This window comes from Acomys minous (genome assembly GCF_964271855.1).
Source record: "Acomys minous genome assembly, chromosome: 10".
NCBI classification, from domain to species: Eukaryota; Metazoa; Chordata; class Mammalia; order Rodentia; family Muridae; genus Acomys; species Acomys minous.
Genome location: NC_140491.1, coordinates 92,929,805 through 92,944,002, shown reverse-complemented (window position 1 = coordinate 92,944,002; position 14,198 = coordinate 92,929,805). Strand labels below are relative to the sequence as shown.

At 38.9% G+C, this 14,198-nt stretch overlaps 1 protein-coding gene across 3 annotated transcripts in view; it reads right to left on the bottom strand.

Annotated features, from left to right (window-relative positions):
* GPD2 (glycerol-3-phosphate dehydrogenase 2) overlaps nt 1-14,198 on the bottom strand; it is a 159,827-nt gene that overhangs the window by 19,953 nt on the left and 125,676 nt on the right. For 2 of the 3 annotated variants that reach the window (XM_084800261.1, XM_084800262.1), the window contains exons 14-17: nt 9,346-9,458; nt 9,161-9,239; nt 8,671-8,769; nt 5,705-5,826 (exon numbers count right to left, since the gene is read on the bottom strand). In XM_084800261.1, coding sequence (XP_084656387.1) covers nt 5,705-5,826; nt 8,671-8,769; nt 9,161-9,239; nt 9,346-9,458 — 413 coding nt within the window. Of the gene's footprint in view, nt 1-2,450; nt 5,827-8,670; nt 8,770-9,160; nt 9,240-9,345; nt 9,459-14,198 lie in introns of those variants that run through there. The other variant, XM_084800263.1, reaches the window with a different exon arrangement.

Below are 14,198 nucleotides of genomic sequence, written 5' to 3'. Positions count from 1 at the left end.
AAAAATGAATTGTAAATCAATTAATGATGGGGATGGAAGGGGAAAAAAAAATGGATAGTGAAGCAACAGTGAGAAAACCAAACAAGCAACCTATAATGGGAATGACTGTTTACTCTAACTCCTCTGATGAGGAAGAGGCTGGTATGCATTGAAGAAGACGTCGATTAAAAGAGGGCACTGAGGTCAGGTGAAAAAGTTATGTTAATTGAGCTTATTGCATTTAGATTTTTTAGACAAACAAAATCAAGAAAGTCTAAATTCAAGATAAAGAAAAAGCTAATAAAAATTTAGACCCAGTTGTGCAGAATGAGATGAAAGCCAACAAAGAACACTAAGTATGAGCTCTTAAGGCATAGAAGTGTGTGTGTGTGTGTGTGTGTGTGTATCTCTCAGTTTCTCTCTCCCTCCCTTCCCTCCCTTTCTCTCGCCTTTTCTCTCTCCTCTCCCCTCCCTCTTCTCTCTCTCTCTCTCTCTCTCTCTCTCTCTCTCTCTCTCTCTCTCTCTCTCTGTAGTATCTCTGTTTCTGTCTTCTCTGGATGTGAGTGTGTGTGTGTGTGTGTGTGTGTGTGTGTGATATTCCTTCCTCCCCCAACCATGACACAGTGAAAGAAAGCTAGCAGCAGCCAGTATAAAAGTGCAGATTGCCCTACAGGAGCCATTTACTTGGAGAATGAGTGCAGGGAATACCTTGCTTAAGACAGGTGACAATAGGTCTGCAAGGCTCAGAAGCTTGTAGAGCAAACAAGCTGTACCATGCACCATACTCTAATACCCAAGGCACGCTCTACAATTCAGTCCTCCTACGCTTCTGGCAAGATACGACAGAGCGCCTTCCTAAAGGAGGCATCCCATGAACCTCTCCCCTAAGTTCCAGTAACTACAATGTCAGTACTTCTGGTGGCAATGTATGCTAAGCATTGATTCCATGCCAAGTGTGGACAACAGACGAGTCCTCCTGCTGCTGCTGTCTAGGGCAGTATTTGGCTTAGCTCACATCAGTTCCTGGGCAGCTATTTAAGAGATAAAAGGCAGGCTACCAAGAAGAGACTTGATACCCTATGAGCATATACAGGGGGAGGTAATCCCCCTCAGTCACAGTCATAGGGGAGGGGAATAAGGGGAAAATGGGAGGGAGGGAGGAGTGGGAGGATACAAGGGATGGGATAACAATTTAAATGTAATATGAATAAATTAATAAATTTTTTTAAAAAAGAGAGAGATAAAAGGACAACAACGGATTTCACGCTGCACCTCTTAGCACAGGGCCTGCAGGGCTGTCCGTGGCGTCATCATTGAGGCTTGCATACATCACGTTCTGTGCCTGCATTTCACAAGTTAGGTAGCTAATTAGAGACCTAAAATACAAAGTACAGGCATAAAAGGCTCATCATTCCTGCTTCTTATATAGAACTTGTCTCATTATGACGGTGCCAGATCAATTTAAAACTCCTGTTGCTTCTTTTCATCATAAGTCAAATGCCATTGACGCAATCTGACACCAGAGACAATGCATTGTTGACAAAAACTGTAAAATATTGAGGCCAGTATCATGTTTCCTTTTTCTTTCTTTCTTTCTTCTTTAAGTGACCATCAATTTTACGTATTTTGAAACCTAGGAGCAATATTTTGACAATTTTTATTTAAGTGCTATCAAATTTCATAAACTGTATCAACGGAAAAGGTTTTTTAACTGCTACGTATTTTTTTTGTTTTCTGGACACTGAACAAATAGCTATTGTTCCAACTCTGGGAGGGAACAGTTCACTTGGGATACAGTTTCGAAGGACTATGAGAAACTCAAAAATGCCCCTGGACACGCTCAACCTGGACTGAGCACGTGTGAGCCATGAATGGAGAAAGCACTCCTTGTACATGTGCAAATTAAAACCTATAAAATAACATGGGCATTATAAAATTTGGCCAGTGTTAAACTGATAACAGCTTTACTGATTTACTGACAATGAAAATATATAGCTTGTTTTTTTCTGTCAGAGCATTTATCAACGCTTGGCAACCCTGCACTAACTTGACATGTAAGATGATCAAAATGGATTATGTAATCTTTCCCATTCATTTCTATTGATTTTAGTTATGATAAAATTCATCAGCATGCCTGGGAATGTGGAGGCTGAGAGGTTTGGGTTGAAAAAAAAAAAGGAAAAGAATTCTATTGAGTTGTAATGGGATAAATGTAGACTAGGGTCACGTAAAACAAAATCCATGCCCTAAAAGCTAAAGCAACAAATTAATACAAACAATTTAGAAGTCTCATAAAGTAACATCTGTCAATACAGATACACAACATAAAATTGCAAAATTCTAATGTAAAAGAACTAATGTATGTTATTTAAAATATAGTTTCTGAAAATATTTTCAAACTTTTACAAACTTCAACAGTAATTAAAGTTATTTGTCTGACCGCGAGCAACATCAAAATGCCAGCCAATGGACTCTTTTAATCAGCTTTATTGATTCATGCTTTCGGCTCTTAGTTAAAAACAAGGCACATTAAATACATCTTCTTATTGCTCTATAAATGCATGCAGCTCATTCTGTATATCAAAAGTAATAAATAATGGCGATAAAATACCAAGACAGTTATAAAAATGACAACCCAGCCTCAAACATAGCATTTAACAGACCAGTCTAGAACGATAATCCAACATAATACATAAAATTGCAAAAGTATGAAAGCATGCAGTGAGTGTGTCCTCTCCAGTACTGGGTAAAAACTTGATATTATTTTAAAACATAGTAGGGCATTTTTTTTACTCCCTAGAGTAAAATGCAGTGCAAATTGACAGCATCTGTGACATCAATGTGTGATTACATTCCTATGTAAAAGACCTTTACAAAGGCATAAAAAAGAAAAACTATCAATGGCAACCCCTGTGTTGTACTGAGTCAAAATCAGAATGGACATTTCTGTTGTACATATTTTGAAATAGACAAAACCAAGCCATAAACTAAGGCAGAATACGAAGCATGCATTTGATGGCAGAAATCTGACGTTATGCTCAGTATGAACAGATTGAAAGCGAGAATACACAGCAAGATGGATACGAGGCAAACAGCCTTAGCTACGTAAGTAATCCAACATTATCACTGTTATTTCCACTGGGGCGGAGGCTAGTTAAAGGCGTACATGGCTCTCCAGCACAGATGGGGTTCCTTCACCTGAATCCCCTCAAAGGCTTTTGAAATAAATCACTTGATGATAGAGGCAGCCCCTGCACACCCACTTCCACACCCCTACAGAAGCAACAAAGGCCAGGCTCACATGAAAAGAAAAAAATGTTTTATTCTCTGACTGAGTTTGAAAGGGGGCTTCTTCTCGTGTCTGTTTCCCTTTGCTCAAATTGGATTTAAAATTTAAAAACAAATAACAACAACAAAAAGCTGTACAGATTTAATTAGAAACTCATAGAAAAATGCTGGGGTGCTTTAGGTGCTTTACTCACTCACAGAAATGTCATGAAAGTAGTTCATTTCTGAAGTGAGTCTGTCTCTGGGATTGGTGAAGGAGCATGTCTCAAAATGAGCAGATTTGAAGCCAAGGCAGACATGCTGAAATGAAGAAACACACACTTCTCTTTGTCCTTAAGGGAACTTCATTCATGGCAAAGCATGTACAAATACGACCCGCTTTACTCACACATACACACATACACACGCCAGTCTGAGCATGTCACGTTCTGAGCTCAGTCCCTACTGTAAGAGAATCAGGGATGATACAAGCCACCGTTATCTTGATCTAACTAGAAAGAAAGAGAGAAAGAGAGAGGAGGGAGTAGAAATGTAGAATGTTGTTGTGATGTGTCATCTGGGATGTTTTAAAGGACAGATTTTCTGCCGACTTAACTGTTACTAGGTATAAAGTGAATTTTATTGTCATGATAGAAAAACATTAAATTGCAAAGCCACATGCTTCCATTTATTTAAAAATAATAACAAAAGACAAAAACCAGTGTAAAAAAATTCACACGTTGAAAGAAAAATTCACAGTGACACCTGCTGTGACATCACTTGCTCTCTGTCAGGTTTCCCTGATATAGAAGAGGAAGTATCTAAACTCCATTTAATAATGAGTTCAGTTGTCTCTCCCTGCAGTTTCTGCATATTTCAGGGGTAGGGGGGCTGGTGGGTAAGGGATTTAGGTAAGAGACCCGCCCAGTTTACATTTTGATATGCAGACTCATAACCCGTAATAAATGAGGAAGAAAGACTCCATGTTTGCCTAAGCAGAAATAGTAACCCAAAGGTGTTTTATGTACCAGTTCACAAGGCTAAGACAAAGTCTGTGCAACAAAGCCTGCCAGGAGAGAAGTGTGAATTCTGGGCTGTACTTCCTCTTACGCACAGGAAGCTAATCATTGGTAGTTTCAGAAAAAGGGAGCACAAGTAATAAATATTAAGATTACTAGTTACAGTACCAACAGAATATAAGGAAAGCATCTTCCAAATGGCATCTCTATCCCATGCACTATTTGCTGAGTTCAATGCACACTTTAATATATGTTCAATCTATATGCCTGGTGTCTTTCTCTGATTCATTTTAATTTAATTTTATTTTTGGTAGAATGAGAATTTTTCCATTTAGTACACAAAGAGAAAGGCTTTTGGCAAAAAAAGAAAACAAAACAAAAACTGACCTTGAATATTAAAGTGGTATGCCTAATTTTAATTTTGTAATTAAAGTTAACAAAAGTCTGCCCAATTTTTATTTTTTGATTATCTCTTTGCAGATACCACCACTAGTGCCCACCCCAACAAGAGCAGGCCTGACAATGCCACACACTGCAAGATACAGGACTTGTGGGATTGAAAATTGTGTTATAATAGTTCTCCCATGAGGAATGGAAAGATTTGGTCTCATCCCATTATATCCATCTTGCCACTCAAATGCTGGTTTTAAAGTAAAAAAAAAAAAAAAAAAAGCAAGGATTTTTTTTTCTGGCAACTATAATATTCAAAGAAAGCCAGCAGTGTCTGGGGGAAAAAAAAAATGAACTGCTGAGAAGGAACTATCACTGTACCTCCCGGCAAATGTCAGTGCTGTCTTTATCTTACTCCTGCGAGTCTGGAAGCTTTCAGTTTCTTTTAGAAACGTAACCAAATCTCAACCAGATCTAAATTTTTGTCTTCCCCCTCCAGATCAACCAAACTTATGCTAGACAGAAAAGCGGGCAGTGTTATTAGGCAGGAGGTGGGAAGGAAGGAAGTGATGGGAAGTCTCCTGACTCCTCCATATCACGTCAATAGGTCAAATGCTTTTCTGGTGGGGAGGGGAGGTATTCTCTACAAGCTGGAGCTTCAGAACTCTGGGTGATCACAAAAAAAAAATCTCTCTAGCTTCCTTCCAGTACGTGCGGGGTCCACCTCCTAAAACTCATGTGAATGAATGAGCAGAAAGGCAGTGTCAAGTCTGACAGGTTGCCAAACGGACACGAAACACTAAATCGATGTGCACTGAAAAGGAGAACAAGCACTTCAGAAGCTAGGATGAATGGCAAGTAAAATAAAGGATTGGCCAATACACCAACATCTTCAAAGTTTCGGAATGTTTTCCAGTGTTTTTTAGGTTCTGTTGTTGTGTTGCTGTTGTTTTTAAAAATGCAGCTACCATAGGCACTATTTTTAGAGTGGTTTAAGTCATCTCTGGTCGGTACATAGTGCTGGCTGTGGGTCTAGTGGGAAGACTCACAATCCTCCACAGCTCCGATCCACGGGAATCGGGACTCTGCGGTCCAAGTTCTCCTCGGCAGTTTTCATCAGGATGGCGAGGCGGCTCCCAGACACCCTTCCTTTCTGAATTGCACTCATGAGCTTTAAGAGAGAAGACGGAACACACTGAGCAGCCGGACCACCTTCCTTTACTCTTCTTTTCAGCTCCTCCCCGTGCCAGACAGAGGAAAAGTAAACTGGCCCCAGAGCACACAAACTTTTTGAATAGTTCAAGGGGAGGTGAAGGGAGACAGGTTTCGTACAGCTGACAAAGACGGCACCTACCCAGGAGATCAGGCTAACCCCAAAAGCAAACTCAATGAACACCTTAGCTCTCCATATACAATTTGGATCTTTTTTTTTTTTTCTGAAAAGTTACCTTCAAATATTAGATATTTAATTCTACCTTGAAATCCTGAGATGGAATAGAAGGGTTAGAGTAAAGACAAACGGTGACTGCCTACATTTAATGATTATTTTTCAGAGTTATTGGACCTGAAATTTTAAGTCCTCTAAATCCGAATTCCTTTAGTTCTTTCTAAACAAATTTATAGATGAGTCATTGAAAATGGTCTGAGAGATCTTCCGTAAGAACAAAAGTACTTAGCCCTCAGATTACCTAACTCGTTTCTATCCAATGAATATGATCAGAATTAGCTCGAAAATTGCTCACAGATGGCAGGTAGAGGCCATCAGTCCAGCACCTTGCAATCTGAGTCCTCCTTCACATCAATGTAGAACTAGCTAGTGGCTTGAAAAACAAACAAACGAACAAGCAAACAAACAAAAAAACAGAATTTCTTCTATTTTAAACAATGTACTAAATAGAGTTAGTTATGTTTTTTTAAATATATGTGAAAATATTTAAAATATTTCAGAGTTAGGGTTTCAGCCTATGGAGATACATTTCACAAAAGCATGCTCCACCTGGGAGTCCTGGGCATCTGCCCGACGTCTGGAGCTGAATCTCCTGACCTTATTGAAAGCTGCTCCAGGAGCAACTACTTATGAGAGATCGACTCCTACAAACACAAGTGTCATTAAGGCCAGACCCGGAAACAAAGTCCCATACCCAACAGTCTCTATAGTGATTGGTGATCCTCCCATCATGAGGACTGAAAATGGAACACTCATATCCAACAACACATTATTAACAGGATAAATGTGGGCTCTGAGTCATCAAAAAACAAAAATACTTCATTATACTATCAAATGTGGAAACATACTTTATATCTGAAAGATATTTTACCTAAGGAATGCTGACATGTAAAGACAGAACAATTTTCTGTTTATTGTTTTCTGTCTGGTTCTGGGAGGACTTTGGAATTTATTGGAGGTAAGAGCTGTCAGAGCGTGGCTTCTGATTTCAGCCACTGATAGAGATTCCTGTGTCAACCTCCAGCAAACTAAAACTTTTCCACTAAGCATTGTGTGTATCTAAAAACTACATTGCAAGAAGAAGAAAAAAATATCTAGGTGTGAATAGATTTCACAAGAAAATGGGCCAGTGTTTTATATCTTGGAAATTATGCTGTGTATTTATTGAAAGCATGAATAGTCACTTTCATTTAGAATGAAAAGGAAATACCCAATTATTTTAAAACTCTACAAGAAAACCTGCAGGTGGTTTAAATTGTTTTCTATGTGTTTAACTCTACTACATTCAAGAAAATTACTTAAAACCCAAGCCACACAGCATATCCATTAAATTAGATTCTTACTGTTTCTAAAAACCCTGGGTTTTTCAGGTCTAAATGCTGTTGTTTATTTGCAAAGCACAGAAAATGAAGCATAAAGAAGAGATTTTTTTTTTTTTAAATTCTGAGACAATAAAATGTTCTCCTTAAAAAAACATACAAAATGAGGCATTACATGTTTTCTAAGTCCTAACCATAAATCTCAAATTCAATTTAAAATTCACATTTAGTTAAACAGTTAGTTAAATAACTCAACATTCTTTTTTGTAATGCTGGACACAACCTGCGAAATTTTCCTGCATTTAGATTCAACAATGCTCTTATCTGCAGCTCATCTCCAGAGAGACAATTACCATTTCCTTTGCCTTGATCTTGTTTGTTTAACTTGACACAGTGAAGAAAGGGCTGACATTGACCAAAATCCCAGCATTAATTTATTTCATGTTCAGCATTCATCATTGCCATGGTGCAAGCAAGACTTGGCATTCATTTGAAATACCTGACCAAGAAACACTACAGAAGAAAAAAAAAAAATCTAGCTGCCCAGAAACCAATGCTTTCTTCCAATGATCAGAGTCCAGTGGACAGCTAGGGCTGCGCTGTTGAATTTCTTTCCTTTACAGGACTATCAAGCGGGTAATGTAAAGCATCTAGTGTGAGGCCACAGTAACAAAATAGATCCCTTTCATGGTTACAGTGATTGAACAATTGAAACTTTGGTTAGCTGAACATCAGACATGAAAATGTTTAAATCTGTGGTCTTGATCCCAGAGCTTAAGTTTCTTCTCATTTGCTTTTATGGTTCTTCAAAACGTTAAGAATTGAATAATCGTAATCTTAAGTCAGTGTGATTAATTCAATGAATAAAACTAAAAATTATAATTTCTCCCATTTAAAAAAAAAAAGAAACAATGACTTTCCATACTAGAAATATTGTATGCCTCTCATCACAGGCAGCGGTCCAGCAATCACACTCCAAAGCATACTTCTTATGCAATTCTGTAAGCCATAACTAACTTGGAGTTAATCTCAATTAACCAATAAAACAGATGCCTCTTATAAAGAGAAAGAAAAATGAACAGGCACAAACAGAGCTCATCCTCAAGGGCAGACAGATCAGCTGCTGCTGGATCCGGCTATGTTTTCAGGATGAGGTGAGTAATGAAAGGGTAGGCCTAAGAATCCATTCTTCACAGAATGGCAAACAAAAGCAAAGACACTATAACACATCTGTCTCGGCACAACTCACCTGCAAAAATTCATTGAGCTCAACCTGCCCGTTTTTGTTCAAATCTACTTCATTAAGAATTTCATGAAGTGTGTTTTCATCCATCTGAATGTTGATACTCTAGACAGAAAAGCACAGAGAAATTAGGTTTTTAACTAGTGAAGTATAGCCTTCCTCTAATATGACGACTGTCCAAAACCTTAAAAATATGATTTGTAAAAACGGTTAACCAAGCTGGGCGTTGTGGCGCATGCCTTTAATCCTAGCACTCAGAAAGCAGAGGCAGGTGGATTTCTCTGAGTTCAAGGCCAGTCTGATCTACAAAGTGAGTCCACGACAGCCAGGGCTACACAGTAAACACCTATCTCAAATAATAATAATAATAATAATAATAATAATAATAATAATAATAATAATAATAATAATAATAATAATAGCTAACCAATATTATTTATATATCCTTCTATCCCCAAAGACTGATAATGAAGAAAAAAATAATATATATAATTACCTCTAGTACACGCTGAACATCAACAATGGTAATAAAGCCTTTTTCGTCTGCATCAAACTTATGAAATCTCTTCTTGTACCTACAACACAAAATTGAATATGCAGAAAGTCTCACATAAGAGAGGCAGGAGGAGGAGGACACGGAAGAGGAGGAGCTGAAGGAGCAGGAAGAGCTGTTAGAAGTACCTATCAATATCTGAAGGACTCAGGCTAATTTCAGAACGATCTGTGAGTTGTTCTGTTCGAGACTTATAGCCCATCTCATAGTACAGAAACTTCGTGGCCATTTCAAGTTCTTCCTACAAAAGAAAGAGACATACAGAAAGTCCACAGATTTATAGGAGCTATTGATTGTTCCATCTATCTCTTTTATCACCAGAAACTGATTCTCGTTGAACCAACATCCAGCTTTAGTGAAGGATTTATTACCACTCCCTCTAGTTGGGCAACTCACAACACACTCTAATAAGCGCAGACCCAGAGCATGCTGGAACATTCCACACCTGGGACGGCCACCTGCACCTGCTGCCTGATTCTCCCCTGAGCGCTGGTTCCAGCCACCTTCAGGTGGGCCTTGGGCTCAGCTCACCTTCTCTTAAGTTTCATAGAGCATGCCATCACCTGTGTTTGACTGTTTCCCCACGATATAAGAATGCTTGTTGTACGTGTTACAGCACTGCTGTTTCTTTTTACTGTAGTGTGCTCCTGTATGCTATTGACTGTCACATTCCACAAGAACAAATTCCTAAAGCTTGATGACAAGCAAAGCAAAGACAAGTGAAACAAAGAACCTGAACATCTAGTCTAGCACAGCTTGTGGTGCCTGTGATCGGTTCTGCAGAAGTTCTGCACGGGGTTCTGACTGCCAGAGAGTCAGCATCCTCCACAGTCACTGTTTTCAGTATCCCAAGTCAGCTACTGCAACAAACACTGCCCTTAACTTCCGTTACGTCACTCTTTTGCCTAACTACCTCAAGTGACTATATTAGTGTATATTGTCTGCAACTCTCTTTCCTCACCTGTATCAACGCACACACATAATCCATCTCTGTCTCTCTCTTGCTCTCATGCCTTCTCCTCATGTATGTATATATGCCTTTCCCTTATACATATATTTTTTAATCCCACTTTTGTGAGCTTTGTCCATCTGACTGACTTTGGCCTACAACGTGAACGGATATAAGATATTTCATTTTTGGAAGATGATGGCTTAAAGAGACTTCCTAATTTTCTCTAACTCTTTTCCTGGCTTAGACAGACATGAGGGAGAGACATCAAATGATGCCTAAGCTGCCTATGGTGGTGCACACCTTTAATACCAGTGTTGGGGGAGCAGGCAAGCAGAGGCAGGCAGATCTCTGTGAGTGTGGAGTTCCAGGGAGGCACAGAGGGAACATGTCTCAAAAACAAAAAGAAACAAAAGTTGCTAAATGTGTTAAGCCACTGAGATTGGTTTTTAAGATTTATTTTTATTATAATTATGCTTATATATGTGTGAGGGCGCGCATATACACACACACACACACACACACACACACACACACACACACACACGAGGGTGTTGGGGGTTTATGTGCACATGTGGGGTACCCATATGTACAGAAGAGAGCATCAGATTCCCTGGAGCTGGAGCACACAAGTTTTGAGTTGCGCAGTGTGAGTGTGGGAGTGTTCTGCAAGAGCTGCAAGTCGTCTTAATGGCTGAGTCTTGTCTACAGCTTAAGCCTCTAAAATGTTGTCTGTCATACGCTATCACCTAGCAAAAGCCAACGTGTATCTTAAATTTGCAACTTCACAGCAAACAATGTCCCAAATTCAGCAGGCCCCAAATACTGACTGTGAAAGTGAAACAACCATGAAGTGGGGCCTGTCACCTAAACCACTGTGGGGACATTGGCCGTGATGAGGCCTGGTGCCTCCTTAGGCTTTGCGTCCTTAGGAAGACAAACTGGCTTTTTGACATTGTCCCTTCCCCCACCACCTTTCTCTCCAGAAGCAAACGCAACAAAGGAACTAAAACATCCATAATGCTGAATTTAAAAAAAAAAATTTTTTTTTTAATCTGTGAGATTAAATAAAACATGAAGTCTCTATCTCCAGTGGCACACTTCACTGGCAGGCTTCACTCTACACATAAAACCCACCAGTCATGGTTTTAAAATGGACTTTGTTGTTCAAGGAATCCTTTCGAGCCATTTTATATAAACTCTAAAATTCATGTTGGTACACATGCAGCTTCGGGGCCTTTCCACCAATTACAAGCTCTTACTCAGTTCACAAACCTAGCCTGTGTGTGAAGTTCATCCATGCTCCATCAAATAATCGTGATATTTCAAAGAAGGGAGAAATCTGTCCATCCAGGCCACACCGTAGATCCCTGTGTTTCCATTATAGATTGCACAAACAGGAGCCTAAGGTGTCTGTCTGTGTGTCTGTCTAAATCACATTACTACTTGTAATATAACTTTACTCAAAGTGGAACAAGAAAGGTTGGTGTGCCTATTAGAACACTTTACGCTGAGATTAAACATATCGCCTTCCAACTCTTACAATTTGCTTGGGAAGACCAAGACTTTGCTACAGTAGAACCATCCTCCTGTGTTTCCGTATCATAGGTTATGTAATGAGAGCAGCATCAAGTACTTTACTCCTTAGGGATTCGTTAGTCAGGAGAAGTGTGACTTTAAAGCCCTATGCCATGTTGGAGTATTGTTCCATACCACAAATTCTGCTATAGAATCTGTCAGAACAAAACATGCTTCTACAGAGATGAGGCAAGTACCTACAGAGGAGTAACACTCAATGCCATCTCTCTAGATATATGAGCTATATTAACATAAGTAAAGAATACACTGGAGTAGGGGACAATCATGGTCTACTGTTGATTAGCAGTCATAGTCAACTAAAGCCACTCTTCTTTACTGCACATGCTATATCGATAAGCCCTGTCAGACCTGGTTAGCCTACATTCATACAAGGTTTATCATTTGTTTCTATAGAAACAGCCCTAGTACACTTTGGCCACTGTTTCCATTTATTATCAGATAGCCACTCATTCCTCTGCCTATTGGTACGCCAAAAAAGCACAGCATCAACACTGCACTGTAAACATTTGGACTAAACTAGACTAGACCAAGGGGACAGAGTGCTTGCAACCTGCTATCAAAGATCTCTTCAGAAGCTGAAATTGGTGATTTCATTTCAAAAAAAAAAAAAAAGAGGAAAAGCTGCTACTTTTGCAAAGATTCATGAGGCTGTATGAAATACTTTATTGAGTCCCTATATATCACTTCTGTAACATTCTCCTGATCCCTACTCTAATATGAAAAAGACCTATATAAAACATTTCTTACTTAGTGACCTTTTATCAGCCTCCCATAGTCTACTCTTCATGCAAAATAATATTCATAGTAAATATATTAATTTTGTGAATATAATTTGGAAAAATAGCCAGAATATGAAGACTGTTCCTAAGTCACAAAGGCATACTTTGCTTTCTGCTTTTGAAATTGGTGTCGCATTTGCCACCTTCTGTCTTCTGGTCTCTTTGTATTAGAGTATTTTAAGGATCAATAGTAGTGAAAGAATCCCAACAGCAAACTCCCTTGACTGAAATAAAAGTTATGGAGAGTCACCTCCTATCTGGCTATGTCTCCTGTTTGTTTTAAATTTGAAATGTAAAGTCTCACAATGAAAATAAAAATGTACAGCCAGGCGTGATGGCGCATGCCTTTAATCCCAGCACTCAGGAGGCAGAGGCAGGCGGATCACTGTGAGTTCAAGGCCAGCCTGGTCTACAAAGTGAGTCCAGGATAGCTAAGGCTACACAGAAAAACCTTGTCTCAAAAAAAGTAAAAAAAAAAAAAAAAAAAAAAAAAAAAAAAAAAAAAAAACTAAAAAAACAGAAAATAAAAATATATCTTATACAAATATCACAAAGTCTCCCTTCCTCTCTTCTGAACAGCATTTCCCTAAATATGTTCTAAATGACGCTCATGCCCTCCTGTTCAGCCCTCCCAAAACACAAGTTTAGTGTGAGGTCTCCAAGGAAATCTCTCTGTTGGAACTGACAATACACATAGCATTTCAAAAGTTTCAAGTCATCTGAACTAAAGCTTCTTTTATTCACTTTTATTTTACAAAATCTCCCATTTGACCCTACTTGTTATCCTCGTACACACATTAATTCACACCCTGGTGTACACAGTTTAGTGATGCCACTTTCTTTCATGTCCTTTCCTGTTCCTTGGTCACTCCCCAACTCCCCGAGACAGGGCTGTCCTGCCTACTTTATTTTTCTGTATTAGTTGACTTTCAATCTCAAAGAACAACGTCTCCACATATATCTGTAAGCTTTGAAGACACACATGCCTTTCTAACATACGCATGTGTTCTAGCCACCCAGTTAGAGTTAAAGGTCCTTGAAACTCTGAGCTATTTATTATTCCCTACACTATTTGACACCATGTTCAGTATACGGGTCACTCATTGGGTATTGACCGTAGAAACAACACAATTCATCTATGCAGAGTTATTTATCACCCTCCTTCGCTTTCGCAGGTTAAATAATCCCAATGCTTTTAACCTTTTCTCAGAAGTACAACTTTCTAACCTTTTCATTCTTTTTTCCTTCTCTTTTGTACTCTCCAGGCTGGTCACTGTTCTCATTAAGCCCCTGTTTTTCAGAAACTGAATAATAGCTTTAGTTTAGTTTTGTTACTTTAAAAAAGTTAGGAGCATTCCTAAGAATGTATATCTGCAAAATTTTTTAAAATAAAGTTAAATCTCTCTTTACCTGGAAATGTTAAGCACAACTGGTTTTTAGAATTTTCCTCCTTCTTCCTACTTCCTAGCACAAAATAGGTTACTGTCTAATCATTCCAAGTATAATTTTTTTATATATATAAGAACATACCCTGATTCTTCTACCACTGACAGGCTTTGATGGTAGCTCCACAGCTTACCGCGTGTAGAAACCGGACCTGTTTCCTCAGCTTTAACATTTGGGCACAAGCCATCCCTTTGTAGCTGGACACCAG